At 45.1% G+C, this 27,634-nt stretch overlaps 1 protein-coding gene across 19 annotated transcripts in view; it reads left to right on the top strand.

The window, feature by feature from the left end:
* The window catches only part of ptprk (protein tyrosine phosphatase receptor type K), a 142,491-nt gene that overhangs the window by 79,577 nt on the left and 35,280 nt on the right, over positions 1–27,634 (top strand). For all 19 annotated transcript variants that reach the window (XM_057352086.1, XM_057352087.1, XM_057352094.1 and 16 more), the window contains 2 exons: positions 23,738–24,040; positions 26,461–26,570. In XM_057352086.1, coding sequence (XP_057208069.1) covers positions 23,738–24,040; positions 26,461–26,570 — 413 coding nt within the window. The remainder of the gene's footprint in view (positions 1–23,737; positions 24,041–26,460; positions 26,571–27,634) is intronic.

Here is a 27,634-nt window from a genome sequence, read left to right on the forward strand (position 1 = left end):
TTCATGCTTCAAACGCTCCACCATCATCCCTGTACAGAAGAAACCCAAAATATCTGGACTTAATGACTACAGGCCTGTTGCTTTAACATCTGTGGTCATGAAGTCATTTGAGAGACTTGTACTGGCCCACCTGAAGGACATCACCAGACCACTTCTTGATCCCCTCCAGTTTGCTTACCGAGCAAACAGGTCTGTGGACGATGCAGTAAACATGGGACTGCATTACATCCTACAACACCTAGACAGACCAGGGACTTACGTCAGGATCCTGTTTGTAGACTTCAGCTCGGCCTTCAACACCATAATCCCAGACCTCCTCCTGCCCAAGCTTACCCAGCTCTCTGTGCCAACCTCTACCTGTCAGTGGATTATTAACTTCCTGTCGAACAGGCAGCAGCTAGTGAGGTTGGGAAAATTTAAATCCAGCACATGTACCATCAGCACCGGAGCTCCTCAAGGATGTGTTCTTTCTCCACTGCTATATTCACTCTACACAAACGAATGCACCTCTACAGACCCTTCTGTCAAACTCCTGAAGTTTGCAGATGACACCACAGTCATTGGCCTTATTCAAGACGGTGATGAATCTGCCTACAGAAAGGAGGTTGCTCAGCTGGCTGCCTGGTGTAGTCAAAACAACCTAGAGCTGAATGCATTCAAGACAGTGGAGATGATAGTGGATTTCAGAAGGAACCCTCCATCACTTCCTCCCCTCACCATCCTGGACAGCACTGTGGATACTGTGGAGTCATTCAGGTTCCTGGGCTCCACCATCTCTCAGGACCTGAAGTGGGAGTCCCACATAGACTCCATTGTAAAGAAGGCCCAGCAGAGGTTATACTTCCTCCGTCAATTGAGGAAGTTCAACCTACCACAGGAGCTACTGACCCAGTTCTACTCAGTGGTCATCGAATCTGTTCTGTGCACTTCAATTACTGTTTGGTATGGCTCGGCCACCAAATCAGACCTACGAAGACTACAACGGACAGTTCGTAGTGCTGAGAAAATTATTGGTGCTCCTCTGCCCACACTTCAGGACCTGTACGATTCCAGAGTGAAAAACAGGGCAAGAAAAATCATCATTGACTCCACACACCCAGCACACAAACTCTTTGATCTGCTGCCCTCTGGCCGGCGCTTTAGAGCACCAAACACCAGGACTTCCAGACACAGAAGCAGCTTCTTCCCCCAGGCAATCTCCCTCCTAAACAGATAACTGCTCCTTAAGAGCAATATTCCACTTCCACTACTCCTATAGTGTGCACTACTGTGCCTTATTATATCTACATCTTATGTATACATGTATATAACACTACCTCTACTTACTAAATTATCCATTTGCACAAGTGTACATACAATCTGTTAATATGTTTATTCTACTATATACTACCCGGTACAATGTCTCTTATATGTTATTATCCCCCATTTTCTGTAAAATAGTCTTTATTTTATATATGCACAATTTAGAATCTTTTAGACTGTAAATCGTATTATATTGTATTGTCATTGTGTTAAATGTCTGTACTAGAAGCTTCCAACACCAAAGAAAATTCCTTGTGTGTGCAAGCACACTTGGCAATAAAGCTCTTCTGATTCTGATTCTGATTCTAAAAATCCAGAAATATTTCAACGGAAAACATGGAAAACATAAAGCTGAATTTATAGGGCTCTAATTGTTCTTGTTCTGTATCTGATCTTATGACTTCCAGAATGTGTGTGTAGTGTGTTCATGGCTCTGATGAGCGGGTAAACACTGTGGATGTATTTAACAGTAACGTGTGTGAGATGCAGAGTGCGTGCAGAACAGTTGTGTTGTGTTGTTTTGTGTACTGTAAACAGAGATCATTTGGGGTGAGAGCGGTGCGGTGCTAGTGGAGGACATTAGTGACTCACTGAACATAATGAAGTCATTACACTGCGATGTAAAACCAAGAGTTTAGTCCAGTAGTCAGCTTTATACTGGTGGTGTTTGACCTGCTCACAGTGTGGCTTTATGAAGGTGAGACGGAGAGAGAGTGAGGTGTAATTATCATGAAGTAAAGGAGTGCGTGTGCGTGTGTTTTATAATGCTGAATGTGCTGAACGCTGTCTCTGTCCATGCTCAATTTAGCAGGACACTTTTCAATTAAACTCCATCGTCATGAAGCCATTACAGGATGAAATCACCCTCCCGTCCTGTTTTTTTTCTGTCTATGTAGCAGAATGTGAGATTGAATGAATCTAATCGCTAATTGTCATCGTCCGTCAAGGTGTACGTCTCGCGGCTAACTACAGTAAACACTCTACACATCATCATGTGTACCTGCACAGACTCATACAAGCACTGCACTTCTGTGCGTGTGCGCTAAACTTTCTGCACTGTTGACATGTTCTCTTGAGGTGGAGACACACATAAGAAATGATGTGAACAGAATGTGCTGCAGCGGCGGTGTCGTGTATTTAAGGGACCTGACACCGCTGATTAAAACTGCTTCACATCAAAATTAATTTACTCACCCTCATGTCATCTTAGGCACACACACACACGCACGCACGCACGCACGCACGCACACACACACACACACACACACACGTCTGGTTTACTATCTCCGTGGGGACAGTCCATAGGCGTAATGTTTTTTATACTGTACAAACTGTATATTCTATCCCCTAACCCTATCCCTAAACCTAAAGATCATAGAACACTTTTTGCATTTTTAGATTTGTAAAAAATATTGTTCTGTACAATTTATAAGCTTTTGTGCCCATGAGGACCTCAATTTTGGTCCCCACAGTGACACGAGTCCCCATGTGTTGGTGTGTATTCAGGTTTAGGTCCCCACCGGGATATACAAACATGAACACACACAAATCAGTGCACACACACTCACAAACACACGCACACACACACACACACACACACACACACACACACACACACACACACACACACACACACACACACACACACACACACACACACACACACACACACACACACACACACACACACACACACACACACACACACACACACACACACACAACACACGTGACAGTACAGACAGAGCACACGACAGACAACGGACAGACAGACAGACAGACACGACATAACAGACGCAGAAGACACACACAGAACAGACAGACGACAGACACACGACACACACAGACAACAACGACAGACACGACACAGAAGACAACGACACAACAGACAGACAGACGACAGCGAGACGACAGCACAGACACGACAAGACAGACAGCAGCAACAGACAGACAGACAGAACGAGACTCTGCAGCAGCAGACACAGCACACACACAGACAGACAGACACTAGAAGCAGACACAAGCAGAGAGACAGAACAGCAGACACGACGACACACACACACAGACAGACAGACAAAAGAGACACAGACACACACAGACAGACAGACAAGACACACACACACACACACAGACAGACAAAAGAGACACAGACAGACACACACAAACAGACAGACACACACAACACACACACACACACACACACGCTCTGGTTTATATCCCCGTGGGGACAGTCCATAGGCGTAATGTTTTTATACTGTACAAACTGTATATTTATCCCCTATCCCTAACCCTATCCCTAAACCTAAAGATCATAGAACACTTTTGCATTTTTAGATTTGTAAAAAATATTGTTCTGTACAATTTATTAGCTTTTGTGCCCATGAGGACCTCAATTTTGGTCCCCACGTGACACGAGTCCCCATGTGTTGGTGTGTATCAGGTTTAGGTCCCCACCGGGATATACAAACATGAACACACACACACGCACACAAACACACCACACGCACACGCACCCACACCACACACACACAACAGACACAACAGACACAACAGACACAACACACAGACACAACACACAGACAGACACGACACAGACAGACACAGACAGACAGACACAAACCACACACACACACACACAGACAGACGGTGCAGACAGACACACACATCACAGACAGACAGACACAAACGCGGCACACACACACACACACACACACACACAGACAGACGGCGCAGACAGACACACACAGACAACACAGACACACAGACACACACACACACGACACACACACACACAGACACACACACACACACACGACACACGCACAGCACACAGACACACAACACGCACAGACACAGACACACACACACACGACACAGACACAACACAGACACACACACGCACGCACAGACAGACAGACAGAGACAGACAGACAGACAGACAGACACACACACACACACACACAGACAGACAGACAGACAGACGCATGCACGCACAGACAGACAGACAGACAGACACAAGACAGACAGACACAAGATAGACACACACACACAGACAGACAGACACACACACACACACACACAGACAGACAGACAGACACAGACACACACACAGACACACAGACACACACAGACACACACACACACACACACACCGTGAACTAAGAAATGTAGTTATGGTCACGCACTCCCACTGGAGTTTCCCATATTACTTCAGCCGCATCCTACAGACTTCTTAGAAAGTCAAATGAGGCCTGCCGAGGACACACACACAGACAGACAGACAGACAGACAGACTTGGTTATGTTTCACCTCTCATGTGCTGTGATAAGTGTTAATAAATCAGTTGTTCTGTGGACAGGAGATGGGTAGATGAGGATGGTGTTGTATCCTCTGTGTCTCCCGGAGGGGAATGAAACTAATTCACACCGCTCCCATGAGGAGAATGAAACAGTGAACATGTCACAGCAGCATCATATCAATTACCCATAAAGCAACGGGACAGTCTCCCCTCCCCAAACGACCGGCAACACATCTTCACTTAAACATCACGTTTAGAGCTCTTCTGGACCTTTATCTGAACATTTTCATTCATGACAACTGAAATCACTCAATTATTGTTTAACAGAAGTCCAGTATTATCTGTCTGTTCACCTTTATGAAGAATACAGTGTTCTGTTTGATTTTATTGATGATGAAAAGTGTGATGTTGTCCGCGTCAACATGCAAAGACTTTAATATTAATATTCCTATATTTACATCTTTTTATTTATAAAGAGAGACAGAGAGATTAAACCCTATTTTGATTATAAATAAAACCACATGTTTTTTAATAAACCATAACTATATACAAATTGTAATATTTGGCAGATGATTAAACAGCAGTTTCTGTAGTTGCCAAAATCACGAGTTAAATTCCTAAAGAAAATGAAAAGTAATAATTCACTACTAACATAAATAACCCATATCATTAATAACTACTGAATAAATGGTGATTATCTGGAGACTGACTGTGGGCACTTGAGTTTTATCTGAAACATCTAAAGAACAGACTTGTCGTCTCTTTCTCAACGCTTATCAGAATTATCTGTGAAATAATAAAGCACTTGTGTCATTCTGCATCAGTTAGCTATAAGACATGCTCGTGTACTGTTGGTACAGTAAAGGTGAAGGTTGTGATCATATAAATGCAGTCTTGTATTATTCTAGAGGAGTGTGACGTGTGCAGTATATGAACTCTTCTGATGGAGTAATATTTGGTCAGGAGCCATGTCATGTTTTATTCATCAGCTCGACTCTTTTGTGTGTGTGTGTGTGTGTGTGTGTGTGTGTGTGTGTGGATTACAGTGGGATTTGATTGTGCAGGAATTTGAAAGTCTTTCAGCATGTGGTCGTGTGTGTTTTTATGCCTGAGGAAAGTGACGGACGAGAACTGAAAGGTACGGCGGAGCAGGTAACAACACTTCAGCCGCATCCTACAGACTTCTTAGAAAGTCAAATGAGGCCTGCCGAGGAGCTGATAAGCCTGAACCCCTCCACCTGCACAGGATTATGGGTATTGAGCACAGGGACATAGAATGTTCATATAGTTAGGGCCATAAATATTTGGACAGAGGCACATTTTTTGTTATTTTAGCTGTGTATCAATATGTTTTCGAGTTACAGTTTTATAATGGATATTGTCTTAAAGTGCACACTCTCATCTTTATTTAGAGTGTATTCACATCCAGATTAGATGAAGGATTTAGGAATTACAGCTCTTTAATATGAAGCGCCCCCCTTTCTCAAGGGACCAAAAGTAATGGGACAGTTGAATAAAAAGCTGTTTTATTCACAGGTATGGGCTTTTCCTTAAATAATTTGGTCATAAATGAAGCATGTTAAAGGTCTGGAGTTGATTCTACATGTGGTGTTTGCATTTGGAAGCTGTTGCTGTGAACCCACATCATGGGGTTCAGGGAGATCGCCATGCAAGTGAAACAGACCATAGTTAGATTTTAAAAACACTACACATCCGTCAGAAAGATGCCAGGAACATTAAGAGCGGCCAAATCAACAATTTGGGACATTCTGGGGGAAAAACAACACACCGCTGAGCTCAGTAACAAAACAATCCTGGCGTCCATATGAGATCAAAGTGGTGGATGATGACATTATCCTCTCCATGATGAAGAAAAACACCTTCACAACTTTTCAGCAGAACAGCACAGATGAAATATCAGTTATGTACTGTACAGTCCCTCGATTATTCATGAAATAGGATTGAATATTCTTTTGCATAATAATTGTGAAATGAAGTGAGGTCTTCTATACATGGAGTGATATTCCAGGGTCAGAGGTGAATAACAATGATGAGAAGCAGGATGAACTGTGACCTGAGCTTTAGATAAACGTGACTGACAGAACGCATGAAATCTACTGAATTTGAGTCCTCCGGCTTTAGGGTTTGGCTGACCAATGACAGACAGGGCTCGTATTGTTATTGTAGAAGGGTGAGAGAGTGTCCGTGTCGTAGCAGATGTTTTGTGTCCTGCTCTTCAGCAGAGCCTTCAGTCTGTCCAGCGTCACGAGAGGCTTGCGCTATTTCTCCTCACGCTCTCATCAAGACTCTTTCTTTGATTTCAGCATGTCGCTGATCCTTCTTTCATCGCCTGTGTGTTTAGATCCACGTAGAGATGTGTGTAATATTGACACTGCAGGTAAAGATTGTACGTGCACACATATATTCTTCATGAACTGTCCTGTCAAACGTGAGTTGAAATGTTGGTGATGTGAAACATCAGGCCGAGTTTACAGGTCTTGTGGATGCGTGCGTGCGTGCGTGTGTTTGTCTCTCAGCTAATGTTCGCACCATTAGCAGCCCGAAACACATCGATCGCGTGGAAATGATTTCTCTGCGCTCCGTCTCCATTCCCTCCAGCCCACAGGGAGTCTCACTGGCCGTTTAAGAGCCTCATTAAAGCTCACCAGTATCCAATCTTTAGCCGTGATCACAGGCAAACTGAATTATGGGAAGTATGTGGGCAGAAAAAGTCTTTGTGTTGGCCAAACATGTTGGAGCAATCCTGTCATGCTAATGGGGGTTAAAGAAGAGGGCCAAAGAAAAGCATTTGAAATGTGCTCATGTTCAGCCGAAGAGAGCTTTTCAATATCCGCTCGTACATTCAGCGCTAAACTCCAATAATCAACCCTTCACATCCCCCGACCCTCCAATTTACAGCAATTAAATGAAACGCTGTCTCTTCTCTTTTCTCTCTTCATGCTCCATTATGTTAACTTGAGGACAAATTGCCTTTCTCATCCAGTGTTTGTGCTGTAAACACACACACACACACTCACGCATGCACGCACGAACAGAGGTTGCTGTGTTGTGTTGTGTTGTGTTGTGTTGTGTTGTGCTGGTGGTTTTGAAGTCTTCTTCAGATGGTTTCCAGGTGAAGTGTCGCTCTGCTGGAGAGCTGAAAGCCAAATCAAAAGCAGACAAACTTTGACTGAATTGATTTCTCTCTTTATTTTTCAGAGAGCAGACAGAAAATCTGAGATTGGAGAGATAATAGATTTGCTCTCGTCTGACTTGATATTTCAGTGTCTTTCTCTTCTCTCAAACACACCGCCACAGCTTTTATTTACCCTTTAGCGTTTTCTGATGGAAATGACATTTTGCTTTTTTTTCCAATTAAACGTCAATGATTTTTTCATACCTAGCATTTGATGTGTCCTATGATTAAAGGGATATTTCTGTGATTTTACATTATTAGACAAAAGGACGGCTTGAATGCATTGAAACAAAACAAATATTCAGTAGCCTATATTAAACATGAGAAATCATCATCTTTATACTGAAGAGAGATTAAAGAGATTCTGTCATTACATTCAGACGAATCACTCGCTGTTGAAATCTGCTTTAGTTTAGAAAGGACTCTGATAATAATAAATATAATAACTGATAAATATACACAAGTGAATATTAATGCCTCAATGTTACAGTTAACTGAATGAACTGTGGAATTATTTATTATTAATAAATCTATGGTCATTTATTATTGATAGGCTTATTAATGATTTATTTATGGAGACAAACACAGAAGTAAATAATACATTCATGAAACACGTGTCACATATATAAAACACTGAGTAGAGTCTCGCTGCGTCCTTAATGGCATACTGTGACAGTATGTACTGATTTAAATGAAATATCAACCGTTAAAACACTACGTTCTAGAGTATGTGTGGGGGTAGTATGAATAGATTTCTCTGCCATGTTTTATTGTCATGTGACCCGTATGCTCTTTGACCTCTGACGATTAACATCAACCTGTATCTAGGCGTCGGTACAAACACCATTTATTCATGAGAAATACATTCATCTGTACTTACATTTAAAAACCGGACACACACTTTGAAGTTTTCCGCTATTTTTATTTGATTCACTTTTGAAATGTGACCGTTGCTCAAGTCCCGTTGCATCATGGGATAGAGAAGTGTCCATCTGATGCACACTCACAAATCTCATCTGGGTATTTCTCGCCTACTGTTTTGTGCTTACTGAGGTTTCAGACATACTCGTACTCATTTTCGCCTACTATATAGTATGGAAGCAGGTGATTTCGGATGCAGGGTGTGTGTTTGCAAATCATCACTCGTGTGTTTTATGAGAGTTTCCTGGGAGGTCTTTTGAACCTTTTGGCCAATCAAATTGATGAATTTAGAGACATTTATTGCTGTCACCACAATTAAAGCAACAATCCACTTGAAATGTGCTTTAAATATCAGTCATTTCTGGTTTACCAACAGTAACTTGACTGTTTCTTATACTATGTGTTATGTAGTGTGAGGAAAAACAAATCTGGTTGTTTACTCTAGTTTGGGTGAGAAATGTAAACAGATTTGAGCGATTTCTGCAAAAAGAGACCCATGCCTGTGATATTGTAATGTCAGTCCAGCACTGAAGGCAAGTTTAAAAGAACCCAAATGCAGTGTTTATTAACTCAATAAACAGGAACAAAAATACAAAGTAATCAAATACCTGAACTTAATCAAAACACAAGCTTACCAACAGTGATCACAATGAACAAAGCTAGACAAGAGCCAATAGAAACATGGGGCTACTTATACAAACACAAGACACCTGATGACAAGAAACTACTCAGAACAAGGGGACCAATGAGAACAAGACACGTGAAGGAACTACAATGACCATAAGACAAGAACTACAAATCAACATCAAAATAAGAGACAAGACAAAAGAAACCAAAAACACAACCCAATACCAACGTTACAGTTATATTGCTTGTGACACAGAATTATTTTCACTAAAACAGCTGAATAACTGAAGGCAAACTGTATTATAAAGATGTAGATATTAATGTAAAGCATCAACTAAATGTGTACGTGCACAGCGTGACTGACACACTGAAAAACACTGAAGTCATTTAAAATTCACTTTAAGTAATCTGCTTGTTAAATTGTGACATAAGGAATACCCTTTCCAGGTCCAAGCCTCCATAGGTTTTAAGCTTGCGGTGGCCACTAGGTGTCACTGCGCTGCAACGGAAGAAAACACATGCAAATAGAAAAAGCACAATCACATTCAGAAAGCATCTTCATTAGTTTTGCGACACATGCCCTGCAAATTCTCGCAACACAAACAAATGCAGAAACGCGCTGCAAATTCTAGCAACACAAATACAGAAACGCGCTGCAAGTACCACAAACGACAACGGTGTTTCCAGGGGACTCCAAAACTGATGCACCATGGTTGGGACGCGTGTCATTTCAGTGATATTCCAATCCGAAGTGAGAAAACATGTTCAGTTCAAAGGGCACTATGAACGGCGTAACTGTTAGGGAATAAGGGAACATTTACATCACTTCGCTAGAAGTTGAGAGGGAAAACCACCCAACTGCACCGCATCATGAATCAGAAAAACAACGGACGAGTTTACGTATAGTGAAAGATTATTTTACTATTTTAAGTGATCTTTAATTCTATGATTTTTTTCACATAAATCGTCTTGGTTACGGATGTCACCTCGGTTCCCTGATGGAGGGAACGAGACGTTGTGTCGAACCGACAGAATGGGGTTTGTCTTGAGAACCTATCATCTTCTGAGTATTTAGAAAAGGCCAATGAAAATTGGCGAATGAAATTTGCATGCCGGACTCCTCCCCGGATGTCCAGGTATAAGAGGGAAGCCGGCATGCTCATTCATTCACCTTTGGTCTGAGGAGCCTTAAGCATCCTCCCCCGACCGCTGGGGTGGGCGGCCAGTGTTGTGGCATGAGGGACACAACGTCTCGTTCCCTCCATCAGGGAACCGAGGTTACATCCTTAACCAAGACGTTCCCTTTCTGTCGGTCTCTCGACGTTGTGTCGAACCGACAGAATGGGGTTCCTATGTAAGACATCACAGCACTGAGCCACGTCACAATCTCTAGCGGAGCGACGTTGACTGGCCTGGGCGAGTCAGACGAAGACGCTAACGCGAAATTATGACCATCCAGTGGAGAGGAAGGGGGACCCAGAGCTTTACCACAAAGTTGGGAAGCCCCTGCCACCGGCCGTCACGGGCGGAGGCCTAGTTCTCTAAATGGCGAGAAGCCGCCCGGCACCGTAAGGGCCACTGGGTAAGCATTATTCCCCCCGGGGGAAAAACGCTGCAGATACCACTACCTACCATAGGGAGGAATTAGTGGAGACACCACATGGTCTCACCAACAGGGGAGAACTCATGGGAAAATGTGCGGACTGCAGGAGTTAACCGCAAGGTGGGAGTCCACCTAGGGAGGTCATGGGTTGCCGAGGTGGGAACCATTCATGAGGATACATCAGACGGAACAGCCCACGGAGGGGGGGGGTTACCAAGTCTGGAGCACTAGGTCCGGTTAGAGCTATGTGGGAGATAACTGAACTGTTCCCCGACCTAAGGGGACAGGGCTGCTCTGCCCAGCCTGCCCCGAGGAAGGTGCTAGTGATGGATAAAATGCCTGTTCTTTACCCAGTGGGGGAAAGAGGGGAGGTGTAATAGCTGCTGATCCCCCTAAGGAAGGGGGAAGGGCTTTCGCAGGCGTACGCCCTACCGGCTGCCGGTCCTACACCTTGCCAGGATGCGGGCTGACACCGGTTCCGCGCGTAGGTATTAGAACCTCACGGAGTCGTTGGGCATAGCCCAACCCGCAGCTCTGCAGATGTCTGCTAGAGAGGCGCCCTGAGCCAGTGCCCATGAGGAGTGTGCCTCACTCCCAATGGGCAGGGGCGAATTGAGATCGGTATGCCATAACGAGGGCATCCACGATCCAGTGCGCCAGCCTCTGTATGGAGACAGCCCTCCCTTCTGCTGACCTCCGAAACAGACAAAGAGCTGCTCAGAGCTTCTGGGCTCTGCGTGCGGTCCAAGTAGAGGCGCAGTGTGCGTACTGGACACAACACGGAAAGGTTGGGTCTTCCTCCCTGGTGGGGAGCACCTGCAGGTTCACCACCTGGTCTCTCGGAAGAGTGGTGGGAACTTTGAGCATGTAGCCGGGGCGGGATCTCAAGATAACGTGAGAATCCCGGGCCCGAGTTCTAGGCAATCTGTGGACACAGAGGGTGCTTGCAGATCCCCTACCCTCTTGGAGGTGAGCGCCATCAGGAAAGCCGTCTTTATCAAGAGTGAGAAAGAGCGGCAACTCCGAGAGGCTCGAAGACCTAGGTCGCAAGAGGGTATGGAGCGCGGATAAGGTGGTCACCCTCTCGCGCCCCTTAGGAACCTAATGACCAGGTCGTGCTGTCCCAGAGGCTACCCAGCACTTGGGTCATGATGAGCGGCCGTAGCGGCTACATACACTCCCAGTGTGGAGGGGGAGAGGTTACTCCCCAGTCTCTCTTGAGGAAGGGACAGCTCGTACCCGATCGAGCAACTCCGCGGGTCTTCTCCCGAGAAGAGCACCAGGACGAGAAGAGGCGCCACTTATGGGCGTATAGCCGCCCAGTGGCCGAGGCCCTAGCCTGAGTGACGTCCCAACCAGACCGGGGGTGGGTCACTCAAGATCTCCTCATCCCCTCCAAGCATGGAGACCAGGTTCTGCCTGGGATGCCGTAACGTGCCCCTTCCCCTGGGGAAGCAGTTCGCCAGGGGGAGCGGCCAGGGGGGAGTTGTTGTCAGAGCCTTAGCTCCGAGAACCAAGTCCTGGTTAGGCCAAAGGGGCGTAACTAGTACCACTTGATGCTCCTCTTCCCTGGCCTTGCACAGGACCTGTGCAATGAGGCTCACTGGGGGGAAGCGTACTTCCGCTTGTCCCGTGGCCAGCTGTGCACAAGGGCATCCGTGCCAAGGGTTGCCTCAGACAAGGAGTACCAAAGGGGACAATAGATCGAGTCCGGGGAGGCAACAGGACCACCTGTGCCTGGCCGAACTGCTCCCAAATGAGCCGGCTGCACGGGGATGGAGTCGCCACTTTCCGCGAGGCGTCGACTGACGAGAGAGCGCATCGGCTGTCTGGTTCAGGACGCCTGGGATGTGTGTGTCTCGCAGGGAACTGATCACCTGCTGACTCCAGAGGAGGAGGCGCTGGGCGAGTCATGTTAGCTGCCGTGAGCGAATGCCACCAATGATATACGCCACAGCAGCTGTGCTGTCCGACCGGACCAGCACGTGCTTGCCCTGCACGAGAGGTAGTGGCCTCATCAATGCAAGTAGCACAACCAACAACTCTAGGCAGTTGAAATGCCAACGCAGGCGGGGGCCCGTTCACCGCCCCGACACTCGTGCCCATTGCACACGGCACCCCAACCCTACAGGGAGGTATCCCTAAGGGGACCCCTGTCCGCAAGAAGGTCATGGGAGACCAGGGGGTTAGGGTGTGTCGGCAGAAAAGCGTGATGACCATACGCCTGCTGCCACTGTGCCACGCTCTCCAAGGAACTTGACTCTGTAGCCAGTGTTGGAGCGGTCGTATGTGCATCGACCCGAGGGGGACCACCCCCGCCGAGGATGCCATGTATCCCAGGAGCCTCTGAAATTGTTTCAGGGGGACCGCTGACTGCCTGAGAGCTTCAGGCAGTTCAACACTGATCGGGCGCGCTCTGTAGTCAGTCGCACTGCCTCTGGGAGGCCGCGTGGGCGCGGTCTTCCTCGTCGCGGGTCTCGCGCCCCCCGCGGAGGGTGAGCGGGCCGCTCATGAGGACAGAGTCGAGTTCCATACCGAGAAAGAGGACGCTCTGCACCGGGGAGAGCTTGCTCTTCTCAGTTGACCTGTAGCCCCACTGGTCTAGGTGCCAGAGCACCAGGTCCCTGTGTGTACACAACAGATCTCGAGAGTGCGCCAAGCTGAGCCAGTCGTCGAGATAGTTTAGTACCCGCACACCTCCTTCCCTAAGGGGAAGGAGGGCGGCTTCCATGACCTTCGTAAAGACTCGTGGAGACAGTGACAGACTGAAGGGGAGGACCCTGTACTGATATGCCCGTCCCTCGAACGCGAACCGTAGGAACGGCCGATGTCAAGGGAGGACCGAGACATGAAGTACGCGTCCTTCAGGTCGATTGCCATGAACCAGTCCTGACACCTGACGGACGTCAGGATGCGCTTCTGCGTGATCAACCTGAAAAGCAGCTATTGTGTAGGTGCCTGTTCAGAACACACAGACCCAAGATAGGGCGCAACCCCCCGCCTTTCTTGGGGACAATGAAGTACAGGCTGTAAAACCCGTTGAACATCTCGGCTGGTGAGACGGGCTCGATCACTCCCTTCGCCAGAAGGGTGGCGACCTCGACCCGAAGTACGGGAACATCCTAGCCTCTGACTGAGGTATATCGGATGCCCTGAAACTTGGCGGGCGCCAGAGCTGGAGGGCGTCAAAGAGGACCAGGGCTGCTGGGAAGCAGACAGTGTGCATGGTACTCGACGGCCGAGACGGCCGAGTCGCAGCACGGAGGACTGCTTCTTTACTGTCGAGAACCCTCCGGGGGAGGCCGCGTGCGGGTCTCGCGCCCCGACGGGCGGGGGGTGAGCGGGGCCGCTGCGGCTCGACAGTAACACCAACCAGCCCCCCCTTGCAAGACGGGTGCGTCGAGAAAGCGGACCTTCTCGGCGTTACTCATCTGCGCAAGGATCGACCAGAGGAGTTTCTCATTGGACATCGTCCGACCCAGGGCCCGTGTGGTCACCTTGGTCGCCCGAAGAGCGAGGTCGGTGGCGGCGCGGAGTTCCTGCATAAGCGCTGGGTTGGTCTTACCCTCGTGGAGCTCTCTCAATGCCCTGGCCTGGCAGGAGCCATAGCGTGGAGAGAGGAGGCAGCTTGGTCCGTCGCAATGTAAGCTCTCGACACCAGAGATGCCGAGACCCCACATGCTTTGGACGGGAGTCTAGGTCGAGCCCCACCCCCAGGTGGCCGCCGCCTACGGGCACGAGTGCACCGCGGTGGCATACTCCACCTGGGGGACATCGACGTATCCTCTAGCTGTCCCAACCTCGAGGGAAGAGAGGGTGACAGAACTTTGTTTGACGTGAAACGTGCCGGAAAGGGGGCGTTTCCAGGTCTTACTAAGTTCCTCATGCACTTCCGGTAAACACGGCACTGAGGGCGGGCGCGGCTTGGAGCCGCGCTCATACCCGAGGCATCATGTAGCCAGCCGCGAGCGCCGGGAGAGGCAGTGCGGGCACTGCAACCCAACACTCATGGCGGCCCGGGAAAGCATGGCTGACATTTCGACATCCGCTTCTTCCTGGGCTCGAACCCCCCGAGGGAGGGAGCCCGAGGAATCGTCGGAGTCGGATGGCAGTACGTCACCCCCCGATGCTGCAAGAGACATCTCATCATCACGCATCGTGTCCGAATACGTGATTGAGGAATAAGACGGCGGACCGTCTCCTGGGGAACGGTCAGACGAGCGAGACGAGGTGCGAACGGTCCGTGAGCCAGTGGCTGGCGGATTATCGCTCACAGTAATCCTCATATCACCCTCGCTGCTTGCCGTAGCGGACGGCAGGGCCGTAGTCCTGCCGCCACGGAACAGGGAGCAAACAAGGTGGTGGCTGAGTCCCGTGGGAACACAGCCACCCGTGACGCAACGTCTGCCCCAGCGTACTGGAAGCAGGCATCGTGTCCGTCCCCCTCCTCGATGAGTGTGTTGCACCCATGAGAACAGCGGGACAAGCCACGCTGGAGAAATTTGCTCTTTTAGAAAAGGAAATTTGCTCGAACACCTCCGGAACTGCCGAGACGCCCAGGGGAGAGTCACTGCAGGAAGGGACCGTCCGCTGTCCACGTCGTAGATTCCAGCAGAAAGAATGATCACCAAGATCGTAGAGAAGCTCATCAGATGCGTAGGCTCTGAAGAACAAAAGGTGAATGAATGAGCACGCCGGCTTCCCTCTTATACCTGGACATCCGGGGAGGAGTCCGGCATGCAAATTTCATTCGCCAATTTTCATTGGCCTTTTCTAAATACTCAGAAGATGATAGGTTCTCAAGACAAACCCCATTCTGTCGGTTCGACACAACGTCGAGAGACCGACAGAAAGGGAACTGTTATTTTACCTTTTGTAGCATTGTTATTGTATTACATTCGAGATGATGAATGAATGCCTTCACTGTTTATATTTTTATTTATATTTTATTATGGAATTAAAAGACGTTACTGTAGCGAGGAAGGCGGGACGATAGCCGTGGGGCAGAAAGGCGGGGCCGGTGGCATGAGTGATAATGAGTATCAGCTGTACGCGCACCGGTCTCGCATGCCTCCCGGGGGAGCTCGGGAGCATAAGAGGACGAGCGACGGGACTGCCGACGAGAGAGGACCAGGCCCGGAAATGTTAAGTTTTGTGTTTATGTTTGTCTGGCCGGCAGTCGTCCGTGAGGGGCTGCCGGCCTTTTACTTCCGTATTATTGTTTGTTTATTTTTGATTAAAGTTTATTGTTAAATGTTCGCCCGTTCCCACCTCCTTCCTTCCGTTTTATTGAACCGCGTTACAGTTACATATGCGTGTGAGTATTCATTTATTTAGCTATTATCGTACAAACTAATGTTAAAGTTGTAAGAGGCCGACATACTTTTTTATTATTTTAGGTTTACCTCAGAAATGAATATGGCTGCACATATGTGAAAAAAAGCACACGAGATGAAACCCACATGACACATCTTCACATGGTTGACCTAATTAATATGTATTTTCTTATTGCTAGAGTTACAGTAGAGCTTCACATATATTAATAGTCAAAGCCGCAGCAGTCAAATAAATAAAATCATAAACAAAAGTTATGATTATATTGATTATGCGTGTTATGTGTATATTATAGGGGTGTGCGTGACTTTAATTGCTTCATCTTTAATTACTTTATAATACACATAAATTAAGCATTTGTAGTTATGTACCTAACTTTGTTCACTCAGATAGCAAGTTAATTTAAATATTTAAAGTTTACACAAGGGAGCCTGTATTGTGTTATGCTCTTCTCACATCACCAAATAATAATAAAACAAAACAAAACAGAGTAAACTGGTGAGCCACATAATTCGTTAACATAATGCATTATGTATAAAAACACCAACGTATTAAATAAAAATTATTTTATTTATTACCATAACTTAAAAAATTGTTCTTTAAATTCATGTTCGTTTGTTAAAATACAGCAACTTAATGCTAATTTAAGCTTAAAACATGAAAATGTATACATTTCACAGCGACTATTGAATTTGGCTTTAGCATAAGATTGGTACCTTTTTCCATAGCTTCCTTACCTAAAAACCTGTATTTTCCTCCAAAGAACTTCAATGGGGTCGTCGCCTTCAAGTTATAGCCTATAAATTAATTTCTAGCTGAAATTCGCACAGATGATTTTTCATTTTAAAACGCGCAGTAGTTCCTGTTACCTTAGTTGATTTTATTTATTTATACAATGCAGAGCTAAGTAAGACAGACACTGACAATGAAACGACAAAGAGAACAACATATATGTGGCGGTGATCACTGATCAGTAGAATTAGTAAATATCTTCCTCAGATGACGGTCACTAATAAACGGGAAAACAGGCAAATGGCTTCGTCTTTGTTGCGGGGCATTTGTTAGGATCTTAACTCATACAGTCGGCATGGAGGTATCAAGTTTTTTATTTTATTTATTTTATCCAGATTACAAATTATAAAAATAGATATTCTTGTCCGGCTATTGTCACCGGGGCAAACGAAGAACAGCGAATCTTCTCCGCTGCCGGCTTTACTGTAACAGGCTGAGGAACAGACTTTCCAGAGTAAAATAGGCTTTTACGCTTGTTTTCTTATCAACAACACGTAAACAAAATACAAAAGATAACCTTATACCACAGGCTGTCAATAAACATTCTGTTTTATCAGTTGTTTTATCAGTTCTGTTTTATGCGTTTGCTCCGCGTGGGTTTAAACGCAGTTTTTATGCATTTTTCTGTTCTAGCCGGCCGATTTGAACAATTTAACAAAAGAAACTATGAAATGTAGTGTTAGCTGCCCGACATGCTTTCACAAGTGTCACTAACGTGGAAGGATGAAAAAGTTTCATATTGTTTAATCAATTATTAATTATTAATTTAACATGATCAACAACAAGGAAAATAGGACCCCAATATAATTTCTTCTCCACCTACAAATATGGGCACAGTGAAAGGAAGCACGTCCCAGCCATGGTGCATCAGTTTTTTGAGTTCCCCGGAAACACTTCCGTTGTTGTTTGTGCCACTTGCAGCGCGTTTCTGTATTTTTATGTGTTGCGAGAATTTGCAGCGCATTTCTGTTTGTTTGTGGTGCGAGTATTTGCAGGGCATGTGTCGCCAAACTAATGAAGATGCTTTCTGAATTTGCTGGTGTTTTCTTCCGTTGCAGTGCGGTGACACCTAGCGGCCACCGTATAAGTGAGAGTTTATGAGCACTGTTTATTATATCACACATTTGAGCTAAACTTGAATAAAATCTAAAAGTACACTTCAGTCTCCGAGCTCACGAAATCTTCATCATCAATATTTGATTCATTTGTAAAAAATTAATCTCCGTGTGGCCATCAGTGGTTTTGATATGTAGATAAAGGTTAGGATTGGGGCTTTTGAGCAGTTTCACATCTGCCGTCTCATGTATATGTGTCAAGAGCGCTGACCTCTGACCCACAGCTCTGACAGCATTTACAATAGTTCATAGTTGTTTGATGGTCAGATTCACAGGAGTCAGATTCACAGGAGTCAGACAGATGACACGGTGTGGAGGTTTTTGTGGGAATGTTGTGTTTGTGTTTAAGAGCAGTTAATCACATTCCCGTCATACAGCCGGATTTAAACAGATCTGTTTGTGTCTTTTTGTGTCAGAAGAACGGCAGATCGATGGATTCTATTCATCAGGTATCTGTGCCATTGAGAAGTCATTGTGAATGAGATTAGCATTGATCTGTGCTGGTTGACGACGCTCCGTCTGTGGCTTTCTGTTCATGTCTCACAGACAGTGATGTACCGCACGTCTCATTGGAAACAATCACATTTCTACTTCAAGACAATGGCTGTACTGTCTTTAAATGTTAAGCACTTGTTAATAGTGTGCACTAGACAGGTGGATATGCCAAACACACAGCATGATTTCTGCACAGTAGTGTTGAGTGATGAGTGATCACATGTTGAGGATAAAGTTTTACTGGAGAGATTACATCCAGTAACATTGGGATTATTGTGACGATGTATTGTCTTTTTATTGCTCGATTATATTTATATGTTGCTTTCCTTGTGTGTGAAAGTGTTCAAACACAAACAGTGTTAAGATGACCGATCAGCATTCAGGACTGGAACTGACATATATAAAGAAATATCATAAAATGAGTCAAGTGAACTGTTGAAGCCTTTAGTTTCTGTGAGTAAGAGTTTGTGTGTTCACAGTCATTTGTGATTGTGTTGTGTTGGGATGTGTTGTGATCTGATGTGATGTGTTGGGTTGGGATGTGTTGTGTTGTGTTGTGTTGGGTTGTGTTGCGTTGGGATGTGTTGTGTTGGGATGTGTTGTGATGTGTTGGGTTGTGTTGTGTTGGGATGTGTTGGGTTGGTTTGGGTTGTGTTGGGATGTGTTGTGATGTGTTGTGTTGTGTTGTGTTGTGTTGTGTTGTGTTGTGATGTGTTGTGTTGTGTTGTGTTGTGTTGTGTTGGGATGTGTTGATTTGGTTTGGGTTGTGTTGGGATGTGTTGTGATGTGATGTGATGTGATGTGATGTGATGTGTTGTGTTGTGTTGTGTTGTGTTGGATTGGGTTGTGTTGGGATGTGTTGGGATGGGATGTGTTGTGTTGGGTTGTGTTGCGTTGGGATGTGTTGTGTTGGGATGTGTTGGGTTGTGTTGTGTTGGGATGTGTTGGGTTGGTTTGGGTTGTGTTGGGATGTGTTGTGATGTGATGTGTTGTGTTGGGATGTGTTGGGATGGGATGTGTTGTGTTGTGTTGGGTTGTGTTGCGTTGTGTTGTGTTGTGTTGTGTTGGGATGTGTTGTGATGTGATGTGATGTGTTGTGTTGTGTTGGGATGTGTTGTGTTGGGATGTGTTGTGATGTGATGTGTTGTGTTGTGTTGTGTTGTGTTGTGTTGGGATGTGTTGTGATGTGATGTGATGTGTTGTGTTGTGTTGGGATGTGTTGGGATGGGATGTGTTGTGATGTGATGTGATGTGATGTGTTGTGTTGTGTTGTGTTGGGATGTGTTGTGATGTGATGTGATGTGATGTGTTGTGTTGTGTTGTGTTGGGATGTGTTGTGATGTGATGTGTTGTGATGTGATGTGTTGTGTTGGGATGTGTTGTGATGTGATGTGATGTGTTGGGTTGTGTTGTGTTGTGTTGGCTTGGGATGTGTTGGGATGTGTTGGGATGTGATGTGTTGGGTTGTGTTGTGTTGGGATGTGTTGGGTTGGTTTGGGTTGTGTTGGGATGTGTTGTGATGTGATGTGTTGGGTTGTTGTGTAGTGTTGTGTTGGGATGTGTTGATTTGCTTTGGGTTGTGTTGGGATGTGTTGTGATGTGATGTGTTGGGTTGTTGTGTAGTGTTGTGTTGGGATGTGTTGATTTGCTTTGGGTTGTGTTGGGATGTGATGTGATGTGTTGTGTTGGGATGTGTTGGGATGGGATGTTTTGATTTGGTTTGGGTTGTGTTGGGATGTGTTGTGTTGGGATGTGTTGGGATGGGATGTTTTGATTTGGTTTGGGTTGTGTTGGGATGTGTTGTGATGTGATGTGATGTGTTGTGTTGGGATGTGTTGGGATGGGATGTGTTGTGTTGGGTTGTGTTGCGTTGGGATGTGTTGTGTTGGGATGTGTTGTGATGTGATGTGTTGGGTTGTGTTGTGTTGGGATGTGTTGGGTTGGTTTGGGTTGTGTTGGGATGTGATGTGTTGGGTTGCGTTGTGTAGTGTTGTGGTGGGATGTGTTGATTTGGTTTGGGTTGTGTTGGGATGTGTTGTGATGTGATGTGATGTGTTGGGTTGTGTTGGGATGTGTTGGGATGGGATGTGTTGTGTTGGGTTGTGTTGGGATGGGATGTGTTGTGTTGCTCATGCAGCAGAGAGAAGTGTGTCATAGATCAATAAAGCTTTATTACTATAAGAGTAATGCTGTAATCCAGACACTTAATGCTCCTCTCCACTTCTATTGATCTCAACACACACACACTCACACAGACACACACACACACACACACACACGTCAGTGCTGCTGGTGGATGTCAGAGATCTCAGACTTTAATTCTGCAGTTTTTTTGCGGTCAGATTGAATTGATCAAGGGTTTGTGGCTGTGAATTGAATGCATATAAATGTCCTCTCTCGTGGGGATTACATGGCAGTGAGTGACATCTCCTTATTGCCACGGTGACAGTCATGCTGACAGCCCCCCCCACAACACACTTTTTAAAAGAGATGGTTTAGGATCCCCATCATTGAAAGTCCAAGACACTTTCCACCTCTCACACGGAAAAGAGCAAACATCCGTCGGCTGTTCTCGATGGATTGGCAAGAGAGCGAGTTTGTCTAATCCAATCACAGCTTCAGATACATAAATGACATCAGTAGGAGGAGTGAAGCATCACTGCTCATATCTGTGTTTGTGATGTCACATCATTTATAAACATCACTGATCGACTGTCAGAAAGATACCAACCTTCTCTTCCACACTACACAACTTCACTTCACCTCTTTATTATACTTTCTCTCTCTTTCTCTCATCAGTTATTTTTAAGTTAGCACTCACTGGCTGAAATGAAGAGAACGCACATGCGCGCACACACGCACACACACGCACACACACACACACACACACACACACACACACACACACACACACACACACACACACACACACACACACACACACACACACACACACAGACAGTTAATGTGAGGAGAGAAATGGAATATTAGTGTGGGTGTGTTCATGTGTTAGATGTGTGTTGTTTAGAGAGAATGGAGAGGTCAGCAGGTGTCTGTTCCTCTAGAGAGATCCCTCAGGGTCACTCCAGCAGTAATTCTCCTGTCGCTCTGTCACACCCCTCATGAGAGGCCGACCGAAAGTCCTGACAAATGTTGTGGGGTCATAAGTGCCACAGTTCCAAATTAAAAGCAAACCTGACGGAGGATAGTCTCTCTCTCTCTCTCTCTCTGTTTTAATCATAATTTGGAGGCTAATAACACGATGACATTCATTCATGTTTTCATTGTGACGGTTTAAAGATCACACACCTTTGTAAAGTAGTCAAAAGAAGTCATTGGTGTTGTGATTTGTTGATGTCTGATGTTTTGATAATGTAGTAATCTGAAGAGATTTATTTAACGCCGATCTAAAACCACCTCAACACCAGAGATGCTCCAGAACAACAAGTGCTTTGACCTGATTTATCTAACACACCGATACTCTTACATTCCTCAGAAATAATCATCATCATTTCTGAATATCTGTGAGAGAATATTGAATGAAATCATTGCTGGAGCAACACAGAGAGATGATGGGAATGAGCTGCTCATCTTTAGTCCTCTCATCTCATGAAACGGCTTCTCATGACATTAAACTGCTCAAATGACATCAAAACATCCGTCTTAATGACTCTTTATGTAAATATAGTCAGTTATGACTGGAAATGATGGGATGTTGGTGTGCGGATTATTCAGCAGAAAATAAAGAAACATCTCTAATCTTTGCTCTTTTATGTGTGTCGTAAGGATGTAGGTGTTTACTGTCGTTGTTTTGCATTGATGTGTGTGTAACAGTATCACATCTTTCCCTCCATAGATTCTGTATTTCTGCAATCTGATGTAAAAATGAAGAAGTAAGCTCAAGACAAGATTTACACAAAAATAAATCAAGAAAAATCTATAAAAAAAACTCTTTAGCACAGCCAGAGATAAACTGCTGTGTTTGCAGTTGTATGATGCAGAGTGTGTGTGTGTGTGTGTGTGTGTGTGTGTGCGTGTGTGTGCGTGCGTGTGTGTGTGTGTGTGTGTGTGTGTGTGTGTGTGTGTGTGTGTGCGTGTGCGTGTGTGTGTGCGTGTGCGTGCGTGTGCGTGTGTGTGTGTGTGTTCATGTTTGTATATCCCGGTGGGGACCTAAACCTGAATACACACCAACACATGGGGACTCGTGTCACTGTGGGGACCAAAATTGAGGTCCTCATGGGCACAAAAGCTAATAAATTGTACAGAACAATATTTTTTACAAATCTAAAAATGCAAAAAGTGTTCTATGATATTTAGGTTTAGGGATAGGGTTAGGGATAGGGGATAGAATATACAGTTTGTACAGTATAAAAACATTACGCCTATGGACTGTCCCCACGGGGATAGTCAACCAAAGCTGTGTGTGTGTGTGTGTTTTCTGCAGCGTTTGTCATCTATAACTTCTTGAGTTTGTGTTATGAGTATCTGGGAGGAGAAAGTGCCATCATGGCAGAGATCAGAGGAAAACCCATCCAGTGAGTTCAGTGTTCTCTCTCTCTCTCTCTCTCTCTCTCTCTCTCTCTCTCTCTTCTCTGTCTCTCTCTCTCTCTCTCTCTCTCTCTCTCTCTCTCTCTCTCTCTCTCTCTCTCTCTCCCTCTCTCTCTCTCTCTCTCTCTCTCTCTCTCTCTCTCTCTCTCTCTCTCTCTCTCTCTCTCTCTCTCTCTCTCTCTCTCTCTCTCTCTCTCTCTCTCTCTCTCTCTCTCTCTCTCTCTCGCTCTCTCTCTGTCAAGTTTGTATAGAAACGCCATCATCCATGATCATTGTCTTCAGAATCTTGAAGAAGAACATCTGTTTCTTCAGTATTTTGTTTTAGGGTAATGCTGTCAGTCGATCTTTGTACGTAACCCGACAGCTCTGAGTGATGCGTCACGTCTCGCGCTGTGAGCGCCATCTGACAAACACAAATAAAAGTCCTCCTGACAAAATGAGTCTTTTAGTCGCACGGCCTTGAGCCCTGAAAGGGTTTTCATCAAAGTGTCTGTCATCTCTCACAGAACCCATGCGGACCCCCAAGAGTTTGAAGATCGCAGAGACGCAGGCGCGCTTCATCGCTGTAGACTGGGAGTCGCTGGGCTACAACATCACCCGCTGTCACACCTTCAACGTCACCATCTGCTATCACTACCACAAAACCCCCAACCAGAGCAAAGCCGACTGCCTGGAGATGGACCCCAAAGCCCCCCGACATGTGGTGGCTAACCTGCCCCCCAACACCAATGTCAGCCTGAAGATGATCCTCACCAACCCTGAGGGCCGTAAAGAGAGCGACGAGACCGTCATCCAGACGGAAGAGGACGGTAGGAACTCCTCCATCTCTATTGTGTGCGGTCACGTGTACTGAATGTTCTGCACATCATCACGGTCACCTCCATCATGCCGCGTGCCACACTTTCAGTCCAAATGTTGTCTAGATCTTAAAAACATCATGTGTTGTTTAAGAGAAAGGGCCAGTAATTCACCTGCAAAAATCACATTCAGAAACATCTTCTGTATCTACAGTGTGACCCATTTCAAATGTTTACAGAGCAATCCCAAGTCAAAATGGATAAATAAATATAGGCAACTATTTTGCAGAATAATAAAGAGGATATATTGTTAGCGGAAGATCCCGCTGTGAGTGTTGACACATCTGGGACACACGTGTCACACGTCTTCTCTTCCTGAACACAGTTACTCCCAGACCAAACTGATCAATCCACCGAATGCTGACAAAACTTTCCATCTAACACAAGAACAGCGATGGACTGACACGTCTTTACCTTCACTTCTGCAAACACGTTTAGTTCTTTATTTTGTGTTTGTAAAGGGAATAATGTGCATCACATCGTGAAGTTATTCAACATCAGGGGCGGCGCCAGGACGTTTCTGTTGGGGGGGCTTAACAGTTTATTATTCAATTAATAAATGCCTTAGCTGGACGACATGCAATTTAGCCGTTTAAATACAGAACAGCTTCTTAAAGATATCGTTGTAGTGCATTAGCCTACACTTCTCACATGCGTGCACTTAGTTATAGTTATTGTTAATTCATTAAGATTTTGTGAACATTTTAGAACAAGCTTACATTATATGCTGTGCTGTTTTGTTGAAAACATTATGCAATGTGTAAAGTAGCCTACGAAACAAATGTGTTTATGAGCTTAACAAAACAAAACAGAAAAGGCAAATGAAGCAGAATACATGAACATACAGAACGATCTGTAGCGTACAGTCGGCGTATGGGTTTGTTATTACTTCACAAGTTTCTGTTAAGAAAAAATAGCATTTCTTTGTCCTTTCACTAAGGGTCCTTCACTAGCCTAATCATTTCTGCTATAACCAAAAACAAACTAGTCAATAATCAACTTTTCTATTCTATTGTATTTGCAGTAAAACACGCTTATTTCAGCAAAGACCACGACATGTTCCCATAAAGTGCAGATTAATCAAAATGTGGAATATATTCACAACCGGCCGAACTCCATATACTCTGTTGTAGTTTTACAATTCTGTAACTGTAACCTAAACTCAGAGAAGTTACAGTACCCGTACAAAAACAACACAACATGTGATTGGCCAGGGGTGAGCGTAACCTCCGCTTTACCTGCTCTTGAGCTGCTCTCTGCGCTGAGATGGAGAGCTTCTCCTCCAGGTCAATGCGATGTGTTTCAAGTCATATTTTATTGAGTTCGCTGCTATCCAAAAGTGACATTTTCTTACACTAAAGTACTGGAAACATTCGACTGGACTCACAGGCTGATAACAGATGCCAATCAAACATTATCCAAATATACATTTGAATGATTTCGGATGTTATCAGCTTGTTTGTGATTACATTCAAATCAATCAAGTAATATTATATTAGGAAATCAAATATAGTGGGATATTCATCATTGGCGGGAGGGACAATATGCCCGTCAGGTCTGTTTAGTTACCCCAACCTTACCCCACAACTTCATTATTAAACATTCCTTAGGCCCTTTTCAATCTTTTTTCACTTTATTAAGAATAAATGGCTTTATGGTCTGATATGTGATGGGGAAAAAAGTCTGCGGGAGGCAGATTGGAACCTCCGACGATATGAAGTAGTCAACACAGGCTTTACTCTCTACACCACTGTAGGCGCTAGTTGCGTAGCGTCAGTCTAACATCTTCTCTGTTTCAATCAGAATGTGGTGGGCAGAGTCAGTGTGTGAAGCCTCTGCTAACAAAACGGCTGTTTGCAGTCAGTGTACGACATTCTGGGAAACATATTAGGATATCCTTTGGGGTGCTTTGCCGGGGCTAAGCCGCGCTTTCTGACGGGCCATAAACCCCCCTCAGCGCCGCCACTGTTTAACATTGACAATACAATGATTTTGCTGGTTTTTGTTTTATTTGCGATGACGTCTCACTTTAATACACTAAAAACCAACACACATGACAATATAGTCTCCTATCAGGGTGATGTATCTCTGACCGTTGAGATGTGAATGACACAAAACACACTGAATGACTAACAATCATATCAGGAATGATTTTGATTTAGCATCTAAACTTGCAATAAAATGAAGGAAATACTCTACTAAGAGAAGACATGTGCGTCCTGAAATGAAAGTGTTTTATGAGCTCTGATGTACAGGACAGAATATTATTTATCATCACACACGATAGCTGAAATAAATGATGTTTTCAGACAGTGTTGATGGAGTTTTCATGTGTTCAGTGTTCATGTTTCTGTTTGTGTGTGTTTGTGTAGCTCCTGGTGCGGTTCCTAAAGAGTTTGTGCGAGCGTTTCCCTCTGAGGAGAAGATCACATTACAGTGGAAAGAACCGCTGGAGCCCAACGGCATCATAACACAGTATGAGGTAATCTGTGTGTGTGTGTGTGTGTGTGACCCAGTATGAGCTAACCCCACATCTGTGCGTGTGTGCGAAGGGTAAACCCTACGGTACGGGGACAAAATGTCCCCACAATGATGGCAATATTCAAAACCCTTGTCCTTGTGGGGACATTTTTTGGTCCCCATGAGGAAACAAGCTTATAAATCATACAGAATGAACTTTTGTGAAAATGTAAAAGAGCAGACAGTTGTGTGTGATTGTTAGGGTTAGGGGTAGGGAATATGAGATACAGTTTGTACAGTATAAAAACCATTGTGTCTATGGAATGTCCCCATAAAACATGGAAACCCAACGTGTGTGTGCGTGCGTGCGTGTGTGTGCGTGTGTGCGAAGGGTAAACCCTAGAGTACGGGGACAAAATGTCCCCACAAAGATGGCAATATTCAAAAACCTTGTCCTTGTGGGGACATTTTTTGGTCCCCATGAGGAAACAAGCTTATAAATCATACAGAATGAACTTTTGTGAAAATGTAAAAGAGCAGACAGTTGTGTGTGATTGTTAGGGTTAGGGGTAGGGAATATGAGATACAGTTTGTACAGTATAAAAACCATTGTGTCTATGGAATGTCCCCATAAAACATGGAAACCCAACGTGTGTGTGGTGTGTGCGTGTGTGTGTGTGGAACCCAGTATAGAAGCTACCCAACATCTGTGTGTGTGTGGGGGGGGGGTAAACCCTACGGTATGGGGACAAAATGTCCCCACAAAGATGGCAATATCCAAAATCCTTGTCCTTGTGGGGACATTTTTTTGGTCCCCATGAGGAAACAAGCTTATAAATCATACAGAATTAACTCTTGTTTGAAGATCTAAAAGAGCAGACATTTTTGTGTCATTTGTTTAGGGGTGTTATGGGTTAGGGAATATGATATACAGTTTGTACAGTATAAAAACCATTGCGTCTATGGAATGTCCCATAAAACATGGAAACCCAACAGTGTGTAGCGTGTGTGTGTGTGTGTGTGTGTGTGTTGTGTGTGTGTGTGTGTGTGGTTTGTGTGGGGATGGGTAAACCCTACGGTATGGGG

This window comes from Triplophysa rosa, linkage group LG15 (assembly GCF_024868665.1).
Source record: "Triplophysa rosa linkage group LG15, Trosa_1v2, whole genome shotgun sequence".
Classification (NCBI taxonomy): domain Eukaryota; kingdom Metazoa; phylum Chordata; class Actinopteri; order Cypriniformes; family Nemacheilidae; genus Triplophysa; species Triplophysa rosa.